This window comes from Muscardinus avellanarius (assembly GCF_963383645.1).
Source record: "Muscardinus avellanarius genome assembly, chromosome: 12".
Taxonomy (NCBI): Eukaryota; Metazoa; Chordata; class Mammalia; order Rodentia; family Gliridae; genus Muscardinus; species Muscardinus avellanarius.
In genome coordinates, this window is record NC_137798.1 from 72,065,796 (window position 1) to 72,089,552 (window position 23,757).

Here is a 23,757-nt window from a genome sequence, read left to right on the forward strand (position 1 = left end):
TTATTCAAACAGAAGGTCCTCATCCTTCTCCTCAGCCAGAAGATTGGCAGGCTCCAGCACCTCGCCAGCTGCTTTCCGCTGCTCCAGGTCCTTCTCAGTTTTCTCCTTGATAATCTTTTTCTTTTCCTGTATTTTCTTTAACCTATAAGATAAAGGGGGGAACTTACTGAACACTATTTCATTACAAGGTAGATTGAGTTCTTCTAGCTTTGTAATATGGATAATCATAAATACAACTAAAGTTTTTATCCTACCATTAATTTTAATTTCAGTAATTTATAACCCATTTAAAAAATATTTGGGATGTAATATGTAAGTTAAATAATGGCTGATTTCTGAACCCCCTATCCCTGGTTAAATGAATTTTAAAACCCATTTCCAGGCCGGGCGTGGTGGCACACGCTTGTAATTCCCCATGCTTGGGAGGCGGAGACAGGAGGATCGCGCTGGCTTAAGAGACCCTGTTTCCAAAAACAAAATAGGTCTGGGAGTGTAGCCTGGGGGTAGAAGGGCTTCCAGGAACCCCAGTACCACCACTCCCCCCAAAAAAACCCTCCATTCCCTAATAGAACAGATTTTCAGCATTCAGACATTTATTTAAATTGTCGTTCACCACAACCCTGAGCTTCACTGAAGGGCAGAAACTAAAAAGCCAAAAACATTGATAAGATGCCACTCAAGGTCTAAGACAAGCATGTCTTCCCTGAACTTCGGCTTTATGCCTCCTCACCCGGCCCGCCCCCCTCATCTCTCTGAACCAGATACACTGACCCTGAACACCACCAATTTAATATTTACCCCTAATGGCTCTAAATCTTCATAACCAATTCATGAACATGCATCGCTTCTCTGATTACTGTGCTAATTCTTAGATGGTGTCATTTATACTTTTGGTAATGCTCCAAGTACTTTATACCCTTCTCAATATATTCAACATGCAATACCTATTTTCTGATCAGCTGATTAATTCCAGTTTCTTCTTGGGGTTTTTTATGTAGAAGACACCCAATATAAATCATATTTTGTTTGGGAAATTATCAAGTCTTAATTTTCTCTGAAAGGTACCTTTTTTTTGAGATGCCATTTTTTAGGTCTCACATGCAAATGTGACACTGATCTGTAGCCACAGACTTCAGCAATAGAGTCCCCCCTGTCTGTGGGGTATATTCCAAGAGCTGCTACGCACATCAGAAACTGGAGAGTACCAAGTTCTTTGGATACTTTTTCCATAAAGTTGGCACTTGGCATCTGCACTTTCACATCCAAGTAAACCAGCTGTGGCTGAACATAGTATATACCTATGTAAAGTTTGATTTAGAAACTAGGTACTAAGAAATTAACCACTGGTTTTTTTCTTATGAAGTCAAGAATGTTCATTTTCAAGGCGACCTGTTCGGGCTTTCCTGGCATGGATGAATTGTCGGCACCTCTACTCTTGTGCAAGGGGCCATCATGACAGAAGGTTGCAGGGGCATGAGCACTGTGCGTGGCCAACCCAGGAGGCCCAGGCTACTAAGCGCGGAGGTGCATGCAGGGTGCAGAGCCTAAGGGGCTAAGGGGCTGACCTGACAAGACGAAGCCCGTCACGCTACTCTGAATAGTATGCAAATTAGAACTTATATATTATTTCTGGAATTTTCCATTTAACATTTTCAGACTGCAGTTGACAAGTAATTGATACCAGGAAAGGCAAAAGTACAGATACGAGGGGACCGCTGTATTATTTCTTCTGATCAGAATAGAATACAAGTTGTGTGAATTCTAAAGAATATAAGCCAACTAGTCACTCAACAAATGGAGCCTTTGGAATACGGAAAGCAAAACCAAGTTCAACAAACCTATAGAACTCTTCTCGCTCTCTCTCATCCAGCTCTGTGATGATATAGGCAAGGGTGCGTTCAATCCGGGGAATAATGACTAGAGTTTAAAAAATACATATGTAAGGAAAGCCCCTTCTTGCAAATGATCAGTGCTCATTTCTATAATATTCTAATTGTAAAATTAATATACATTTAATGCAGAGAACTTGGAAAACATACACAGTATATGTACATCCAACCACCCAAAAGTAACTATTGTAAATATCTTAGTATGTGAATTTTTTTTTTTCCGGGTCTGGGGATGGAACCCAGAGGCATCTGACCTCTGAGCTACAGCCCCTGCCCTATTTTTTATTCTTTATTTTGAAACAGGATCTCACTGAGTTGCAGTGGCCTCACTAAGTAGCTGAGGCTGTCCGCGAACCACGATCCTCCGGTCTCAGCCTCCCGAATGCTGGGCATACACGCGTGTGCCACCACACCCAGCTATATGTGAACTTCTAATGTCTTTTCTCTGCATAGGAAATATACTGGACCACAAAAGAGACTAACACTGAATATACTAAATTTACGTGAATAGATAACATTGAACCACAGGTGTTGTTTTAAAATACAATAACAATCTACTGTTAAAAACTAAGCAGAGAGCCAGGCATGGTGGCGTACGCTTGTAATCCCAGCATTTGGGAGGCTGAGACAAGAGGATCCAGGTTCGTGGCCAGCCTCAGCTACTTAGTGAGGCCCTCTGCAACATAGTGTGACCCTGTTTCAAAATAAAAGAATAAAAAATAGTGCTGGGGGTGTAGCTCACAGGTAGAAGGGCTTCCATGAACCCCAGTACCACAAAAAAATTAAAAAAAAAAAAATCAAGCAGAGAGACTGCTGTTTTATGTGAATCGTTATGCTCTAAAAAAGAATTGACCTACTCAGCTTATAAATATGAACTTGCTGCAGGTGAGAATTATTAACCATCCATTTTGTTGTTTGTAGTTCCATGTAAAAGGCCTGGCACTGGGTGTGGTGTTGCACGCTTGTAATCCCAGTACCTAGCAGGCTGAGACAGGAAGATCACAGGTTTGTGGCCAGACCCAGCTATTTAGTGAGGCCCTCTGCAACTTAGTGAGACCCTGTTTCAAAAAAAAAAAAGAATAAAAAATAGGGCTGGAGGTGTAGATCAGAGGTAGAATGCCCTGGGTTCTATCCCCAGTACCGAAAAAAAAAAAAAAAAAAAGGTTTGGCATTAGCAAGCAGTCAAGAAATAGGATATAGCTCAGTGGTAGAGTGCTTACATAGCATGTACCAAGTTCTAGCTTGATACCCACCCACCAAAAGAAATAGAGGAAGAAAGGAAGGATTTTCTTAAAAAGTGAGATAGCTTCCTTTGTAACATTAACAGAACTTCAAATTAATTTCTTGGCTTCAAATTTTGCTCCTTACTTACCTTACAATAGAATAAATATATCTTTAGTGAGAAGTCGGTTTCTTTTTTTATTATTATTATTTAGTGGTACTGGGGATGGAACCCAGGGGCTTTCTACTTTCAGACTATACTCCCATACCTATTTTATACTTTATTTGAAAACAAGGTCTCACTTAAGTTGCTGAGAGCCTCACTAAGTAGCTGAGGCTGGCTTCGAACCTGTAGCCTCCCAAGCGCAGGGATTACAAGCGTGCGCCACCACGCCCGGCTGAGAACTAGGTTTCTTGAGCAGAAAGCATTGCTAACACTATGCAATCATGTTTGTAAAAATGAAATAAGAGATGGAAAATAAATGCACCAAATAGGTAATTTTATTTTTAGATATCCAACAGGATGGCCTAACAGAAAGGGATTAACATTATATATTTAGCCTGTATCCAAAGAGATCTATTGTTCAACCATGAGAAGGAACTAAAGAAAACACTAGCAGGGCATGGTGGCGCACGCCTGTAACCCCAGTACTTGGGAGGAAGACTGCAGGACAGCCTCAGCAATTTAGCAAGATCCTGTTTCAAGATTAAAAAAAAAAATGGAAAGGGCTGGAGGGTATAGCTTGGAGGTAGAATGTCCCTACACTCAATCTCCAGTACCAAAAAAAAAGAGAGAGAGAAAATATTAAGGCTCCGGAGAGAAATCCCACCCTTTGCTAATTGCATGAGTAACCCGACATTAACGTGGCGTTCTACCATCTGCAATGCGCCACTTTCCTCGAGCTCCACTGCTCTGCGCTGAGCCCTGGCCCGCAGGCCTTACTGGTCTGAGCCAAAGGGGAAGATAGAAGGAGAAGCTTTGACTCACCGTGTTCAATGGCGTTTACGCGCCTGTTGGTTATCTTGATGGCTTCATCCAGAGTAACAAAGGAAGTCTGAAACAGAGAATGAGTTAGTGGCTGAAGCACAACCACGCCGCTCACTGGCCCCACTCAGTCGACGCCTGGAATCACATTGAGAACCCAAAGACTACTTTTCAGCATGGTTAAAAAACAAAACTCATGTGAGATCACTGTTTCCATGCTATCATAATTTGTTTACCTTGAACTGACCTAAACAAAGACATAAATATGACAAGAAGATAGTCATTCACTAATAATCTAGATATATAGTCACTGGCCACAAAGGGGAAAAAATGGCTTTCATGCACAAATCCTGTTATATTTAAATCTAGTATGGACTATTGCTGTTCTCACCTAGCAAAGACAGAAACTGTCACACTAAACATGCTAATAACAAAAAGTAGGGATGACTGTGCAGAAGCCACCATTTTAGAAACCCACGCATGCAGCCTGTCTCACACAGGACCCCAGGCGCGGCTGGCAGCTGAAAGCGCAGCGGCGCCAACACAGGTGGGAGCTTCACGCGGCTGCGACTCACCTGCAGCGAAGCCAGCTCCACCAGCAGTTCCACTGCTTTGGCATAATTCCTCTTTAATTTGGCCAACTGCTCCCCACCTCTGGCTAAACCAGTCAGCTCGTAACCTGGAAGAACCAGTCAGATGATATTTGTAAAATTTAGAGAGTAAATCATCTCCCACAAGCCGGGCGTGGTGGTGCACACTTGTGATCCTAGTACTTGGGAGGCTGCGACAGGAGGATTGCGCGGGTTTAAAGCCAGCCTCAGCTACTTAATGAGACCCTGTTTCCAAATACAATATAAAATAGGTCTGGGAATATAGCCTGGAGGTAGAGCCCCTGGGTTCCATCCCCAATACCACATACACACACGCACACACACACAAAATCATCTCTGACATAAAACTCCCAAAGGGAAGATAATTCAGAAAAATAAATACGGAAAGACAAATGCACCAACTCCTATTACATCCCAACACTACAGCAGTGGGCTGCTAAATAAAAGTATTCCTCAAGGCTACTATTCTAACTAAAACTAGAGGAGAAACGTATGTGCATGTGAGTGAGTGAATGAGTGTGTGTGTGTGTGTGTGTGTGTGTGTGTGTGTGTGTGTGTGTGTGTTAGGGACTGAACCATAGCGTTGTGTATGTTAGGCGAGCCTCTAACACTGAGCTACGCCCAGCCCTAGAGGAGTGACTAACTAGCAAACCAGCAAACTTTATTTTACTTACTTATTGTGGTGCTGGGGATTGAACCCAGGGGCATTCTACCTCTGAGCTACATGCCCAGCCCATTTTATTTTTATTTTGAAACAAGGCCTCACTAAGTTGCTGCCTAGCTAAGCTGCCCAAGCTGTCCTTGAACCTGTTATCCTCCTGTCTCAGCCTCCCAAGTGCTAGGATTACAGGCATGCGCCACCACACCCGGCCCTAGAGGAGAAATTTAACCAGCCTTCACTTCACTAGCTTGCTAGGTTAGCTATCCTCCATTCTCTCTCTCTGTCCTCCTCCCCTCATTCTCTTTCTCTCTCTTTTGTTGGCAGTACTAGGGATTAAACCCAGAGGTTTCCTACCTCTAAACCATACCCATTTTTATTTTGAAAAAGGGTCTCACTAGGTTTCTGAGAGTTTCACTAAGTACCTGAGGCTGGCCTTGAACCTGCAATCCTCCTGTCTCAGCCTCCCAAATACTGGGATTACAGGTGTGTACTACCATACCTGGCTCCCCTATTCTCTTTGGAAACCTTACTGCCTTATACCCACAGTAGAGTGACACTCACTGTTAACAGGTAACTCTAGAATGCTCTAATTCTGCATATGAGCCATACTGAGCATTTCATAGGATTTAACTAAATATCCATGAACCAATGAGATGAGTGCCAAAAGAAATAATATTGTTATTTCTAAGGGGGGGATTACTTTACTTTGGGAAGACAAAAAATAAAACTGCTAAGGTAGGAATGGAATGGGTGAAACAATTATAAGAAACTGGCTAAGGGACAATTAAAAAAACTCAGTATAGCAGGGTGTGGTGGTGCACGCCTGTGATCCCAGTACTGAGAAGGCTAAACCAGGAGGATTTCAGGTTTGAGGACAGCTTCAGCCAGCAGTGAGACTCGTATCAACCTAAGACCCTGTTTCATATAATAAACATAAAAAATAAGGCTGGGGGTGTAGCTTAGAGGTAAAATGCCTCTGGGCTCAATCTCCAGTACCACCAAAAAAAACCCAAACAAACAACTCAGCATTAAAATCACACCAGCATCCAAGACCTTATTATAGAAGCAAACTGGAAATTCAAAGCAAAACATTATGGGTAGAGGTTATGAAGAAAGTCCACACAGAAGTCAAGTCAGTAAATTCATAATCGAAGATAAAGCCTTGTATTTTTTAAGTGGCAAAGACTCTACACTGATATATGTCAAAAGTAAAAAATTGTTTTTTGTTTTTTTTTAATTCTGGATGTTGAGCTCTGCTTTTTTGTTTTGAGACAAGATCCTGCTAAGTTTTCCTGGCTGGACTCGAACTTGTGATCCTCCTGCCCCAGCCTCCTGAGTAGCTGGGCTTTTATGAGTGTGCCATGGCACTTGACAAAACATTTTATGCTATACACAACGTTTTATGAATTCCTGTCAGAACCTTTTTGATTAACTGACCACTTGCTGTGACCTTAGCAATTAAGAGAGCGTCTAAAACTGGAACTTCTGAACTCTAAGAAAGTCCCCCAAACACCGTTCTCCAGTACAAGGTCCATTGAAGAAGGAAATGGCCAGGCAAGGTGGGACATGCTTGTAATCTCAGTACTTGGGAGGCTGTGACATGATTGCAGGTTCAAAACCAGCCTCAGCAACTTTAATGAGACTCTCAGCAACTTAATGAGACCCTGTTTAAAAAAAAAGAATAAAATAGGGCTGGCGGTATAACTTGGAAACAGACGACCTCTGGGTTCCATCCCCAATACCAAAAAAAAACAGGATCCAGGTAGCTGGGATGCCTCTCGGTGGTGCAGCGCTTGCCCACCATGCACAAAGCCCTGGGTTTGATCCCCAGCACTGCAAACAGAGAAAACAAAAATAAAGAAGAAACAGAAGATCTCAGCCACATACTAACATCAGAATTTTCACACTTACTGTCAGTGCCTTCGTGGTAATGTTCAAATACTGGTAAAGTAACACCTGTTAAACACAGAAACAGACGGACTTACAAACACGGTCTTGAAGGACTTTCCTAACCACTGTGTACTCTGTCTCTTCATCAAAGATTCAAAAGCCAAGAAATTAAGTCTGGAATTGTAAATGGTTTCAATTAATAAATTTAGAAGCTTGCCTTTTCAAGTATTTGTTTCTATTCAAAAATAAAATTGTTCTTAGTAATAAACACCTGGATATTAATAGTTTTAACAAGTGAAGTCAACCAAGTTGTCTTAACAGAAGAGATGAAGAGACATTGAGATATTACTGTATAAATAGCTAGTTTTACAGTGTTGCCTTTTCTCCTGTAAAGGTTCAAAGGGTTGAAAAATTACCTGCTACATTATCTTTCTTTGCTCGAATCTTCACTTGAGCTTTATTTACATTTTGGATAACTGTGGTGCTGCAAAAAAAAAAAAAAGCCTTTATTTAGTTGTCTTTTTAGAAATAAGCTCATAAAGATCCACTGAATAGTTTCAACATTAAATGAGGCCAAGAATAAGATGTCACAGCATGTTTGAGTAATTGTCCTTTTTCCAGAATAGGAGAAAAATCTCTGCTGCCAGAGGAAGTCTCTGGAGAGCAGAGAATGAACCAGGCCTAACAATTAGCCATAGGAAACAACAAAGACTGATCTTAAAATATATAGATTTCTTGTATTTCCAGGCAGTGCATGGATGTGATTTGAGGGTTTTTTATTCTTTTTTTTGGGCAGTAATGGGGATGGAAGCCCAACTGGGTATACCTCCGAGCTCTATCCCCAGCCTGAATTTTTATTATTTTGAAACAGGGTCTCACTAAGTTGCAGAGGGCCTCACTAGGTAGCTGAGTCTAGCCGTGAACCTGTGACCCTCCTGTCTCAGTTTCCTAAGTATGGGGATTACAAGCGTGCGCCACCACGCCTGGCTAAGGGGTTTTTAATCTGTTAGTGTAATTTGGAGAAAACTTTCTTTCCTTCCAAGTGTGCTTTTGATTGGTTAAGCTGGTGTTCAAATTTCTTTACCCTAACTTCCTCAACTGACTCCCCCCCCCGCCCCCGTCTGTTATCATAAAGTGTTTTCCCCATATCCACCCTAAAACACACTCTTACAACTTACATACTACTAATTTCCTCCTGCTGGAACACTTAATGCAAGCTGTGATCCTACCATTGTTGGCAAAAATTAAAATCTACCGCTTCGCCTGGCCTGAGGGGCCTCAGGCTGCAAGGCCTGCAGGGGAAGAGTACCTACTAAAGGAGACATCATGTCATTGGGAAAAGAAAACGAAGACAGAAATCCTGAAAACAGCTTCTACCCATCCGTAACTAGCCATGTGACTTCAGCAAGACATTTCAGTTAACTGAGAATAAAAGTGCTTATCTACTTCACGGGATTATTTGGAAAATCAGTAATAACACATAAATTGGCATAACTCATTTGCAAAACAGTGTGCATATTTTGTAAAACATATACTGATAGGACAAATGCCATAAAGTTCTGGCCTTTTCTTGTTTTCTTTGTTCTTGTGGTACAGGGAGTTGAATCCAAGGTAGCTCTACCTCTGAGCTACACCACCCCTAGCCCTACTCGATTTATTTTGAGACAGTCTTGTTTCTAAGCCTCACTAAGTCGCCAAGGCTGTCCTTGAACCTGTGATCTTCCTGTCTCAGCCTACCAAATACTGGGATTACAGGCATATGCCACCACACCTGGCCATACTTTGCTTAAAACAAAACACAAAAGAAAAAATGTATATTTTAAAAAACGAAAAAATAAAAAATATATGTATTACGTGTATAATATGTAAAGTTTACATATAATATGTAAAATTTATATATATGTATGTATATATTTTGGTAGTGGAGATCTTACCCAGAGGCTTATCCCTCCAAGCTATACTCCTAGCCCTTTATTTATTTATTTATTTATTTTTATTTTGAAACAGGGTCTCACTAAGTCAATGAGGCTGGCATCACACCTATGATCCATCTGTCTCAGCCTCCCAAGTACTAGGATTACAGGCCTCTGTGCCAAGCAGGCCCTTGCATGTCTTAAGCTTCCCTGTCTGGTCCTCTTACCTGAAGTCCCCCGCTGTGAACTTGGCCTCGGCTAGTGAAAAGGCGGCTTCTCTCATCACCTCACCCATCAACATTTTAGTCTGGAAAAGCACAAAGCAACCACAGATTCAATTACGTGTTTACAGGGGGGAAAAAAACCCTATATCAAAATTAAGTTCCTTAATATAATAACAGTATTTTTATGCTAAATATAAAATATCAATAACAAATGTTGATTTGATACTGATAAAACAAAAATGTCCAATATTGAACTGTTTTACATTAGTTACTAAAAAGGTTACAAAGGAATAAGTTTTATAGTTAAAACACTAGAAAACAATATATCCTGTGGGAACTAGCTTATTTCAGAATGGGCACAAACTGATTTGCTCAAATTAATCTCTTAAACTCACTGTAGTTAGACTCAAAATCTAATGGCATAGTGAATTCTAAAGTTCAGCTAGAAAATTTTATGCTTGAGAATAGCCAAGCATAAAAATAAAGAGAAGGAAACTTGGGTCAAGTGAGAAGGGAGTTGGCTAAACAAGTATTAAAATCTACAGGTACAATAAGGAAATATAACCGGCATGGGACAGATAAGAAATAGAATACAGGGTTCAGAAACAAGCATATATATATATATGTGAATTTAGTACAATAGAGTACATTGAATTGTATATACATTTACAAAGTGATAAAGCGAAATCCCTACCCTACATCATTATACTATCCCCCCATAAAAAGGAAAAAAATAAATCCAGACATGTTAAAGAAAATGGTTTTTAGCCGAGCATGGTGATGCATGCTTAAAATCCCAGTACTTGGGAGGCTGAGATAGGAGGATTGCAGTTTCAAGGCCAGTTGAAGCAACTTGGTGAGGCCCTTAGTGACTTAGACCCTGTTTCAAAATAAAAAATAAAAAGGAATGGGGATGTAGCTCGGAGGGAGAATGCCTCCCCAGTGCGGGAAGGAAATATGGAGGTGAAGCTCAGAGGTAGAAAGCCCTTTTGTTCAGGTGAGTCAGGCATGATGGTATATACCTGTAGCTCCAGTTACTGGGAAGACAGAAAACAGGACTGCTTGAGCCCAGGAGTTTGAAGTCAACCCAAACAACTCAGCAGGACTATGTCTCAAAAAAAGAACTGATATATGTATATACACACACACACAAAATATGTTCACAATCTTTTTAGGCCTTTCTAAGCCTTTAATTCAGAAACTATATAAAGATAGAGGCTCATTTAACCAAATAAAAATTAAAATACCTCTTTTTTGTTTGTTTTGTTTTGCTAGAACTAGGAATTGAATCAGAGGCATTCTTCCTCTGGGCTACACTCCCAGCCCCCCCCTTTTTTTTTTCAAATTATTTTTTCTAAAACAAGGTCTTGTAAAGCCGGGCGTGGTGGCGCACACTTGTAATCCCAGCATTCGGGAGGCTGAGACCAGAGGATCATGGTTCGTGGACAGCCTCAGCTACTTAGTGAGGCCCTCTGCAACTCAGTGAGACCCCGTTTCAAAATAAAGAATAAAAAATAGGGCAAGGGGTGTAGCTCGGAGGTCAAATGCACCTGGGTTCCATCCCCAGACCCGCAAAAAAAATAAAATAAATAAAATAAGGTCTTGTAAAGTTGCTGAAGGTCTCACTACAGGGCTGATGCTTGTCTTGAATCTGCGATCTTACACATACTAGGATAATAGGCATACACCACTCCACTCATCTTTTCAAAACCAAAAACAATGTGGAGAAAACATTTTTAGAGTTTTATACATTAACCAAAATCTACAGACGGAGGGAGGGAGAGAGGAAGAGAGAAAGAGGGGGAGGAGGAGAGAGAGTGAGTGTGTGTGTGTGTGTGTGTGTGTGTGTGTGTGTGTGTGTGTAATACTTGAGGATTGAACCCAGAGGTGTTCTACCTCCAAGCCACAACCCATCCCTATTTTATTTGTTATTTTGAAACAGGGCCTTGCTAAATTGCCGAGACTGTCCTTGAATCCACAATCCTCCTGTCTCAGCCTCCCGAGTCCTAGGATTACAGGTGTGCCCACCACGCCCAGCTAGAATGACTCTGATTTTTATGTACTGATGTAGAAAGCTGTCCATGTTCCACCTTGGGGAGAGAAGGGCGCAGGCCAGGAAATATTACAGAATTTTATATGTCTATATAACTACCCACATGTTCATTATTGGAAAACAACTATGTATACACATGATACACTTCATAAATGCTTAACAAATATAATACTTTTCGTACAAGCTACCAGAAAGATGGGGGTGTGGGACTGAAAAGCTATAAACCACTGTCAAGAACAACTACGCCTGAGAAAGGATGAAAGGATCCCTGTGAAGAATGGAAAGAGACAAGAAGAGAACCATTTTTATGTGTAATTCTGTATACGCACATCATTTACCCAAAAAAGCCCTGAATTAAAACCTACTCTGTGCTAGCACTGTTGCAGCCACTGGGGGTGCAGTGCTGAAAAGACTGGCCCGGCTCTCTAGAACTGACATTCCCTAGGGAGAAAGCAATCAGACAAGAAAGCATCATGCAAGCTGGACACAGTAGCACACACCTGTAATCCCAGTACTCAGGAGGCTGCGACAGGAGGGTCGCAGGTTCGAAGCCAGCCCTAGTAACTTAGTGAGGTCCTGTTTCAAAATAAAAAGTAAATAGAGCTGGGGGTGTGGCTTAGAGGCAAAATGCCTCTGGGTTCAATTTTCACTACAGGAAGGAAATATTCTGCAGTTGTATAAGTTAAGATAAAAATAATAGATGAACTTTGACAGATGTAACAATGGTGATCACTTCAGATGCGGTGATCAGCAACTGGCCTCTCTGAAGAAACTGGAATGACCAGAAGAGCCACTCATGAAATGTTCTGGAGAAAGAGCACTTTAGACAGAGAAAGAGCTATGGGAAGGCCTCCGGAGCATCCTCCAAGTGAGGTAGGAGAGGCCGCAGGGCCATATCACATCAATGGGGCTTTGTGGCTTTGAGGGATGCTTAGGAGTTTGGATTTTATTAAATGAACTACCCAAAACTTAAATCCTTGTAAGTATTTATGCTACTATTTGTCTAGTGTTACACTGTTACAATGGTGTTTTTACTTTTGAAAGAAAACAAAATTAATTAAAATAACTTAAAATTGGGGTGTAGCTCAGAGAGAAAACATGTGTTTAGCATGTGTGAGGCCCTGATTTTCAATCCCCCATACCAGAAAGAAGAAAAATTAAAATGCCAAGGGCTGCCAGGCATGGTGGCGCATGCTTGTAATCCCAGTACTTGGGAGGCTGAGGCAGGAGGATCACAGGTTCTTGACCAGCCTCAGCAATGTAGAGAGGCCCTCTGCAGCTTTGCGAGATCCTGTTTCAAAGTAAAAGACTAAAACAGGGCTGGCTGTGTAGCTTGGTGGTAAAATGCCCTTGAGTTCCATCCCCGGAAACTAACACACACACAAGCGCATGTGCGCACCAAGGATCATTTTGACTTTTCCTTAGATATTTACAAAACAAAAACTTCCGTAAGCAAAGTTCATTCTACCTCTATTATCTTCTTTAGGATCTGGCGAAATCGAAGAGTTAAGGCATCAGATTTTTTCTTCAGGAGGTTTCGACCGGTCTGGGCTCCTTTCAAACGAGCTTTCATGATGGTCTGTGCCCTATATAAACAAAGACATGTACTGTCATCACTTAAAGACAGAAAAATGCCTCTATGACACAGTGGCAAAATTATTGTTTTTTTTTAAAAGTAAGGAGAGTGAGAAAATAGCATTTAGAGCTGACAAGTTTAACTGGTGTCTGAATACTATAGATTTCCATCATCAGTGTTCTGTGAATGAGAAGTCTGTTTACTTACCACTGAAACAATTCTGTAATCAATACCTGAAATAAGTGTTTATTAAATGATAACAAACATCAGAATCCTTCTTTTCTTTTTTTTTTTTTTTTTTTTTTTGGTGGTACTGGGGTTCCTGGAAGCCCTTCTACCTCCGGGCTACACTCCCAGACCTATTTTATATTTTTGAAACAGGGTCTCTTACGCCAGCGCGGCTGGCTTCGAACCTGCGCGATCCTCCTGTCTCCGCCTCCCAAGCGCGGGGATTACAAGCGTGCGCCACCACGCCCGGCAGAATCCTTATTTTCTGATGTCAACATAGTTTATGTACTTAATGAACCTGTAAATTAAAAAATAATATTTAGTAACGTTTCAGTTCTCTTTAAGCGATGAAGTAAGGATAAGCCAGGCACAGCCGCTCATGCCTGTAATGATCTCAACCAGTACTTGGGGGGTTGAGATCAGAGGATCCCAGGTAAAATATAAAAAGGGTGGTGGGTGTAAGTCAGTGGTAGAGTGCTCCTGGGTTCAGTCCTGAGTACCATGCACACACACACAGATATATAAAAGGTTAAAAAAAAAAAATCTACCCCTAATATATTAAAACTGGCCACAGGATGCTGAGGATCTAGCTCAGTGGTAGAGCACTTGCCTAGCATTTCAAGCCCTGGATTTGACCACCAGCAACTCACACAAACAAAAACTTGAAATTTAATTACCTTCTGGTCAAGAATTCCACTCTGAGGAATTTTTCCTATGGATTTATTACCACATGTTTACAAAAACAAGTACAAGGTTAGTAATGAGTATTCTCAACTTTTTTTTTTGCGGTACAGGGGATGAAGCCCGGGGGCATTCTACCTTTGAGTTAAATCTCCAGCTTTATTTTATTCTTTATTTTGAAACAGGGTCTCACTGAGTTGCAAAGAGCCTCACTAAGTAGCTGAGGCTGTCCTTGAACCATGATCCTCCTGTCTCAGCCTCCCAAATGCTGGGATTACAAGCATGCACCACTACACCCGGCTAGTCTCAACTTATTTGTAATAGCAAAAGGGCAAAAACAAGCTGGGCGTCATGGCACATCCATAATCCTAGCACTTGGGAGCCTGAGATAGGAGGACCGCAGGTTTGGGGACAGCCTCAGCAAGTAGCAAGACTCTCATCAACCTAGCAAGACCCTGTTACAAAATAAAAATAGGGTTTGGAGTATAGCGTGGAGGTAGAATGCCCCTGGGTTCAATCCAGTACCACGAAAAAAAAAAAAAAAAAAAAGAAAGAAAGAAAAAAGGATGGAAACAAGACAAATGTTAAATAACTCGTGGCTCACCGTAAGATGCAATATATGCAGCCTTAAACAAAGAAAGGTGAGTCTGCATGTGCTTCCTGTATAATACTGACTGACTTATGTAAAGTAAGGGAACAATGTGCATACATAGATACAGAGAATAAGTTCTACAGAAGACTCACAGAAACTGGAAACTTTAGCAAATGAAGCTGGACGAAAAAAATATGGGCTTACTTTTTACTTACTCCTCTTGTACTTTTTGCATTTTATACCACAATCTCCTATGATACTTCCTATCACCACTGTGGCATTAAAGTACTTTGGTGTCATCAATCGAGACCCCAGTATCACTCACTGGAGTATATGGAAATGACTCCAGGTACAGGTGGCGTTTAAGAAGGCCCAAGCTTCCTCTCCTGTTGCAGTGTTTTCCCATCAGAAGTCCTAATACCAAAATGAAACAAGCAACCACCGAAATTCACATTTCTGTTCTCATTGCCATGCCAGATAAATAATGGAAAAAGTGGGTAATAAACCTCAACGGCAGCATGCATAATCCCGATGCTTAGCGTGATTTAAGTGGATAGGATTTCATATGATGGTACCACTTAAAAACTTACTGCAAAAGCGCACATATTAAGTACCTTTCGGCCGTTTTCTTAGCTTACATATATTGAGATCTTTTACCACTGGGCTAAGGTAATTTAGAATTCTACAGATGGAAGAGACTTCAGACATTAACTTAAAGAGCAGGAAAATGAGTCTCAGAGAAGTCAAACAACTTTCTCACAGTCATTTGGTGCAGAAAAGGCAGGGCAGAAACTGGAACCAGATTTTCCTGTTCTGTGTGTGTGGAACTGGGGACTGAACCCAGCGGCATTCACCCTCGCAGCTACAGCCCCAGGCCTATTTTATTTATTTTGAAAGAGAGTCTCACTAGTTACTTTGTGCTGCTCTTAAAGGCAATCCTCCTGTCTCATGCTCCCAAGTACTGGGATAAAGGTGTGCACGATCCAGCACAAACGTGACTTCTTACTGCAGTGGCTTGGCCAAGGCTTCACCTATGGGTCACTCAGGTCCACTGTACCCAAACACTCCCCACCCCGCCTCACCTCTGTGTGTGTGTGTGTGTGTGTGTGTGTAAAAGGGAACTGGCAAGCCAGGTGTGGTGGTACACACTTATAATTTCAGTACTTGGGAGGCTGAGACAGGAGGATCACAGGTTCTCGGCCAGCCTCAGCTACTCAGCTACTTAGTGAGGCCCTCCACAACTTAGTGAGACCCTGTCCCAAAATAAAGAATAAACAATAGGGCTGGGGATGCAGGTCAGAGGTTGAATGCCCCTGGGTTCCATCCCAGTACCGCAATATTGGCAATGGAAACTCTGAGCTACATCCCTAGCCCTTTTTATTTTTTACTTATTTTTGTGTGTGGTATTAGGGATTCAACCCAGGGGTGTTCTACCTCTGATATGCACCACCAGCCCTTTATATTTTTTGTTTTGAAACAGGATCTTGCAAGATTTCTGAGAGTCTTGCTACTTGCTAAAGCTGTCCTCAAACCTGTGATCCTCTAGTCTCAGCCTCTTAACTGCTGGGATTACAGGCATGGGCCATCATGCCCGGCTTATGTTTTATTTTGAAACAGGGCCTCCCTAAATTTCTGAGGTGTGTGTGTGTGTGTGTGTGTGTGTGTGTGTGTACACCCAGGGCTTTACACATGCTAGGCAAGTGCTCTACCACTGAGCTACCTCTCCAGGCCTGCCTCCTCACCTGAGAGATGTCAAGCAGTAGCAGGTTAGTTTTCACTTTGCAAATCTATTAGCAGTGGCTGACTCTGCACTGACAGAACTGAGCAGAGATCTGATCAAGTGAAGCTGATCCAGTCTCCAGCCTGAACAGGAGCTATCCACCCGTGTGTACATCTGACATACTGTACTGTTGATACTACATACCGGAATTTGGTCTCAAAGACCTGGATCAAACTTGGGCAAAATCCTAGTACCAAAGATTCCAACAAGTTTAGAGAATATAGGTGAACTCATTGACAAAACCAATTTTTTTTTTCTTTTTTGTGGGTCTGGGATGGAACCCAGGGTCTGAGCTATATCCTCTGCCCTATTTTGCATTTTTATTTTGAAACAGGGTCTCACCAGGAAGATCCAGGTTCACGAACAGCCTCAGCGACTACTTAGTGAGGTCCTTTGCAACTCAGTGAGACCCTGTTTCAAAATAAAGACTAAAAAATAAGGCTGGGAGTGTAGCTTGGAGGTAGAATGCCCTGGGTTCCATCCTCAATTCTGCAAGACGAAGAGGAGGAGGAGGAAGAAGGAGGAGGAGGAGGAGGAGGAGAAGGAGAAGAGGAGGAAATAATAAGACAGGGTCTCACTAAATTGCAGAGGGCCTAAGTAGCTGAGGCTGTCCGCAAACTGCGATCCTCTGTCTCAGCCTCCCAAATGCTGGGATTTACAAGCATGCGCCACCACGCCCGCCTGATAAAACCAATTTTAATACTTAGTTTCCTCCTATATGATGGAAACTCTGTGAAATGGGCAAACTTTAGATTACTGAGACTCTTAAGAGTAGTCTGCACACGCGTTTGTAGCTGACACTTAGCAGAATCTGGATCTGCATCAATGCCAATTTCTTTGTGCCTCTTTTTCTTTCACTCTAAACTTATGTTTCCTCTGGTTCATAAGTGAGTCAAAGCCACATTCCATGGAATATACTATAAGCAGCTCTTGGTGAACCTGCTTCATCCACAGGAGTCACTAATACATTTTCTAACCTAGGACTTTTAAGACTTGTTCTTTAACATGTTTCAGAGTTGCTCAGCCCTATAAAAAAAAATTTGACCTTCAGACAACGACTTTGTTTTGTGGCTGAATCAAAGACATCTGACTACGTGACAAAGAACCTGCTGACAAAGAACCTGTTGTCTGGGCCTCGGCAAAAATATTTACTTCCTGCCTCTGATCCTCCCAATCAGCAAGCTGAGGGCCTGCTAACAATAGTGTTCACCTTCACAAACCTATCATTTTTGTCTAAATCCAAAGAAGTCCATTTTCACCTCTTAGTCTCAAAGTTCCAAAGTAAACATAAAAGCATGTTAAAATTCTAACTCCTGTCAAAGATAAACACAATTCTCTCAGAAAGTGAAGAATTGTATGTTTTGTCTCATATGTGGACCCTAGAGAGATTGGAGCAGAAAAGAAACTTTGGATAAAGGAGAGATTCCAGTAAAAGTGATAGAGGATTATGGGAGGATGGTGGAGTGCAGACTTAATGAAGGAAACAGTGAAAATTGCTATGTACAAGCCAGGCATGGTGGCGCACACTTGTAATCCCAGTACTTGGGAGGCTGAAACTCTAGGATCGCAGGTTCTCCACCAGCCTCAGCTACTTAGTGAGGCCCTCCACAACTTAGTGAGACCGTTTCAAAAATAAAGAATAAAAAATAGGACTAGGGGTATATCTCAGAGGTGGAATGCCCCTGGGTTCCATCCCCAGTACTACCAAAATAATAATAACAAAAGCCGGGCGTGGAGGCGCACACTTGTAATCCCCATGCTTGGGAGGCAGAGACAGGAGGATCGCGCAGGTTCGAAGCCAGCCACGCGCGCTGGCTTAGGAGACCCTGTTTCCAAATAGAAATGTAAAAATAGGTCTGGGAGTGTAGCCCGGAGGTAGAAGGGCTTCCAGGAACCCCAGTACCACCAAAAATAAATTAATAATAATAATAATAATAATGCTATGTACAAATATGAAATTACCAATACCAATTTCAATAACATGTACAGGTAGGGAGGGGGTACAGGGTGGGGATCTGGAGGGAAGCACTCCAGATGCTCTGTGCATGTATGATTTTATCACTCTGAACCTCAATTATGATGTATAATTATAATGTACCAATAAAAGAAACTTTTTAAAAAGACAAACACAGTCAGCTATTAGTAAAACAAAAGAAATGGGTTTCACTCAGTAACCACTGTCATTACAGGAAAGAGAAGGGGCTTCCATTCTGATCTGCACTGAAGTGATTAGACTCTGTGTGTGTGTGTGTGTGTGTGTGTGTGTGTGTGTGTGTGTGGTGCTAGGGGTGGGCTACCTTTGGGTTACACTCCCAGACCTATTTTATATTTTATTTGGAAACAGGCTCTAAGTTGCTGAGAGCCTCACTAAGTAGCTGAGGCTGGCTTCAAACCTGTGCAATCCTCCTGTCTCAGCCTCCCAAGTGCGGGGATTACAAGCGTGCGCCACCACACCCGGCTATTTATTTTCCATTTTTGAAACAGGATCTCACTAGGTTGCTGAGGCTGGCTTGGAAACTGTGATCCTCCTGTCTCAGTCCCCCAGGTACTAGGTTTATAGGTATGCACCACCATGACTGGCCAAATTTTTTAAGTCTGGCAGCTTGGAGATTTTTCAGGCAAGCATTTTATTTCATTTCATTTTATTGCAGTGCTGGGTACTGAACTCAGGGCCTTGTGAGTACATAGGATGGGAGGCAAGTGCTCTGCCACTGGACAACACCCAACCCAGGTATTTTAATGGAGAGCAGGGGTTACCCTAGGGACACAGACTCCAGCTGCTACAAGCCATGTTAGAATTTGGTTGTCTCAGAGCAGAGGTTTGGATGGAGTCATTAAGTACTGAAAGTTCTGCAGTTCCCCCAGGGTGGTCCTGATCTTTATCTATGTCACAAGCACTGCCTTTCTCCACAGTCAGTTTTCTCTCACCAATACAATCAGCCATTAGAAAGTCAGTAAGATAGCCAGGTGTGGTGGCACACACCTGTAATCCCCAGGACTTGGGAGGCTGAGACAGGAGGATGGCAGGTTCAAGGACAGCCTAAGCAAGTAGTGAGACTCTCATCAAACTAGTGCTGAAGAGTTTCCAAATAAGGAATAAAATTGGGCTGGAGGTATAGCTCAAACGTAGAATGCCTCTGGGTTCAATCCTCAGTACCATAAAAAGAAAGAAAAGAAAAAAGAAAAAGCCAGGTGGCACACGCTTGTAATCCCAGTACCTGGGAGGCTGAGACAGGAGGATCACAGGTTTGCAAACTGCCTCAGCTACTTAGTGAGGCCCTCTGCAACTCAGTGAGACACTGTTTCAAAATAAAGAATATAAAATAGGGCTGGGATATAGCTCAGAGGTAGACTGCCCTTGGGTTCAATACCCAGTGCTGCAAAAAAGGAAGGAAGGAAGGAAGGAAGGAAGGAAGGAAGGAAGGAAGGAAGGAGAAAAGAAAAGATAAAACGAGGCTGGGCATGTGGGGGCATGGCTATAACCCTAGTACTTGGGTGACTGAGACAGGAGGGTCGCAGGTTTGAGGCCAGCCTCAGAAACTCAATGAGGTTCTTGGCAATTTGGTGAGATCCTGTTTCCAAACAAAAAAATAAAGTAGGTCTGGGAATGTATCCCGGAGGTAGAATGTCTCTGGGTTCCATCCCCAGTAACACACACACACACACACAGATAAAAGTAAAAACCCAATTTAAAAATTCCATTTCACAAGCTGGGCATGGTGACAGACTCTTGTAATCCCAGTACTTGGGAGGCTGAGACAGGAGGATCGCAGGTTCGTGGCCAGCCTCGGCTACATAGTGAGGCTCTTTGCAACTCAGTGAGACCCTGTTTCAAAATAAAGAATAAAAAGTAGGGCTGGGGGGGGGGTGTAGCTCAGAGGTAGAATGCCCCTGGGTTCCATCCCCAGTACCATAAAAAAAAAAAAAATCCACTAAGAGCTACAGTCATCCTGGCAGAGACAGACACTTGGGTTTGAAGTTTGAATATAATTGTTCTAAGTGTCCTCAGAATCTGAGAAAAAGAAAAAAAAGAGGAAAAACAACAGTACATCCTCAAAAAATAGGACCATAATGAAAAGACTTAAATGTCAGAGTCAAAACCGATTTCCTGCTTCCACTGTGGAAGAAAGAGAAGAGTTCACATCAGAACAATCTTTACTCTCACAAGCTATTTGAGAACACTTCAACTTTTTCTTTAGAAACTGGCCTAACACCTACAGTGCGATGCAATTTCTCCTGACAAAGATTTCAAGCTTTCCTCCTCTCCTATCTTTCCATTCAAACTTTGCTGATATTTCCCCTCCATTATCTGGAGTCCCACTGGTATCCTCTGTGTTTCCTCTGTGTTTCCTAGTTGGGACATATTAGAGGAAACATATGTACCTTCTCCTCCTGTGCTTGGCTGATCTCACTTAACATAATGTTCTCCAGGGCTTTCCATCTTCTTGATTAATGAGGGTCTACATCTGAATATGCGTAAAATTATGAATATGACATGGTTAACCTGGATAACCACTGGTGGGAGGGGGGAAGGAAAAAAGGGGGTAGGGGGAGAGGGCACCAAATATAGTTTAAATGTATCCCATTTATGTTCAATAAATTTGTTTAAAAAAATAAATTAGATACTTTTCATATTAAAAAAAAAAAAGATTTCAAGCTAAAAGGGAAAGGCCACCCTCAACTGAGCAGATACCAAGGCGTGGGAGCCCTCAAGGAGCATTCTTTGCAAATGGACTAATAATCAAGACGCTCTCATACGGAACAAAGCCCACAGACTGGTGGAATTGAAAAATATGTAGTAAACAAATAACCATTTTACAATGTAGCCCAAGAGCGACAGTAAGAAAGGTCTGTACAGGCGCAGTGGTGAAAGCAGAAAGGTCTGCCTCCAAAACGCAGGGATGTGTTCCCACCACAGGTGACGGTGGACGGAATCTTGGAAAGTAAAGCAATCCAAGATCGGATCCGACGTCCATACTAGGGCTTAGGGACCTTCTATATGTTTTCATTGCAGTAAACTTCCCGTCTCAGAACTTTTACTCAACCTCCTTGGTTATTCCGTCTCGCCACTGAGCCGTGATCTCTGTGGAGACAGAGATGGCGACGGTTCAGTTATATAAACCCAGTGCGTGGCTAGACAAGCCTATGTGGAATGAATGGCTCAAGAGTAAAGGCAGATCGTCCCGAAGGCAGCAGGCCGGCGCCTTTTCCTCTGGCCGGGATTGCTCTGTGCAGCATGGCCCTGAACTCAGGAAAGGAGCCTGCAGAGAGCTCAGGCTGGTCCTAAGAACCTCGCCGGGGTACGGAGGGGTCGCGCTCCAGCCAGGCGTCCCTGCACACCCTGCACACTACGCCGAGCACCCTCGTCGCGTTCTCTTACTTACATTCGCGAGGGGAAGATTTCGATCCGGTCTTTGCCCGACATTCTGACAGTCACTGTTCAGCTCAAGTCCCCGGCCAGGCAATCGTAGCTGCAACAGATCAGTACCGGCCGCCACAGTGCCTGCCTCTCCCGGAATCAGCTGATCGTGTCACCTGACCCCTTCCCGGAGTTGCTAAGAGGCAGCAGGGACACCCATTTTTCACTTCCGCTTCCAGTGGTCTTGGAAGAGGGAGTGGGCGGGGCGGAAACGATGGCCCGGATGTGGAGACGCGCGCACCGCGGAAGTCCAGCTCTCCTCTGGCCCCGCCCCCCTCCAGGTCACCGCGGCTGCGCAGATCGCCGCACGTGCTGGGCGGGGGGGGGGGAGCGTACTCTTTCTCTTCCTCCATTCCTCCGTCTTTAGTCACAGCGCCATCTCATGGTTTACTAAAACATGGAGAGGAGATTGACCTTTGGGGGTAAGGCATCAGAATCCTGCCTCTTTCTCACGCCTGTGACGTTACTCAGAAAAATCTGAAAATAAATAGAACATGTACTTTTCAGGTCCTCCTGCGGCTCACGCCCTTCCTGGCGCTCGGAGGACCCGGACTCTATGGTCAGTGAGGAGGCGGGGCCTCCCCGTCGCGCCTGCGCAGTCCGAGGCGGTGCCGCATGCGCAGTGGGTTGAGCGGAGCGCACGCTGAGGCTGCTCGCCTGCTGGTGCGGGTCTATCAAGTCTGATCGCTCGGATTTAAGAACTCGGCGCGGACTCTAGTGCAGGATTCACACACGTACCTCAGGTGACTAATCCCGCAGCCCGGTTTTCCCGAGGACTCGCTCTAGGCAGTACCCAGTGACAGCAGAGGTCGGGAGAGAGTAGGCCCCGGGCTCACCCCGCCCGGCCCGGCGCGGGAAGCGTCCGGACGGCGCCGACCCCACCCGCGGCTCTGCGCGGCCTCCCGCCGCCGAGCAGCCCCCGAGCCGAGGTCTCGGCCTCGCCAGTCCGCCGGAGAGGGGATGCCTGGGGGTGGGGCAGCCTCGGGGCGCGCTCGGACACCCCATCCCGGCCCGGCACTCTGAGCACTTCGCGTTCTCCGGGTCTGAGAAGTCTTTTTATCTTTTATTTCTTCTCTGCCACCCAGCAGTGCTACGATAAGTTTCTTCATTCTCAGTGGAAACCTGACCGGACTCTTCTCCAAGGAACCAGCAGGATGGGTCCCATTGTTGAAAAGAGCTAGGTTCAAGAATAGTTTATTAATCTGGCAATTAAGACTGAAGCTGCCTTACCGTCGTTGAAACTGAATCATTGCTACTGAGGAGTCTGTTACTGTTAACATCAGGTGTAGTTTGGAAGCGATGAGAATAAAATTGTGGTTTTATAACTCTTCATAACTAAAAGCTTATGTTTAAGGAATACTTTATTTATTGTGTGTAGTACTGATGATTGAAGCCAGAGGCATTCTATCACTGTATTATGCCCCCACCTCTTTTATTTATTTATTTATTTATTTTTACTGTTTGCGGTACTGGGGATGGAACCCAGGGGCATTCTACCTCTGAACTACACCCCCAGCCCTGTTTTTTATTCTTTATTTCGAAACAGGGTCTCACTGAGTTGCAGAGGGCCTCACTAGCTGAGACTGGCCACGAACCTGCGACTGTTCTGTCTCAGCCTCCCAAGTACTGGGATAACAAGCGTGTGCCACCACGCCCGGCTTATGTTTTATTTTAAAACACAATCTTGCTAAGTGACTGCGTCTGGCTTCAAATCTGGGGTCCTCCTACTTGGGAAATACTTTGGAGCTAAATGTGTATACACTAGTCATACCCAAAAATTTAGGCTGCTTTAATTTTTATTAGACATGAATCACTGCTTCATGGAAAAAGAGCATAGAAATATGGATTTAATCCCAATTAACTTGTTATTCAAGGAAAAACTTGTTTTTTAAACTTTGGAAGTTATATAGAATTTCACTGCCTATCATCAGTTCATGTGATGCCAAGTGACAGTTACTAATTTTCAAAAGTTGTCTGATAAGATAGTAATATTTGTAGAGATTTGGTGGCACTATTTCAACTATGGTGAAATAT

At 43.2% G+C, this 23,757-nt stretch overlaps 1 protein-coding gene across 1 annotated transcript; it reads right to left on the minus strand.

Moving 5' to 3' along the window:
- On the minus strand, positions 1-21,729 carry ATP6V1D (ATPase H+ transporting V1 subunit D; the record flags this gene model as incomplete). Its single annotated transcript, XM_080707796.1, has 9 exons — positions 1-142; positions 1,839-1,917; positions 4,099-4,165; positions 4,671-4,774; positions 7,279-7,323; positions 7,674-7,741; positions 9,398-9,477; positions 12,916-13,033; positions 21,689-21,729. The coding sequence occupies 9 exons, from the start codon at positions 21,727-21,729 to the stop codon at positions 1-3; spliced, it is 744 nt and encodes a 247-aa protein (XP_080563922.1).
- Positions 21,730-23,757: the final 2,028 nt, after the last annotated feature.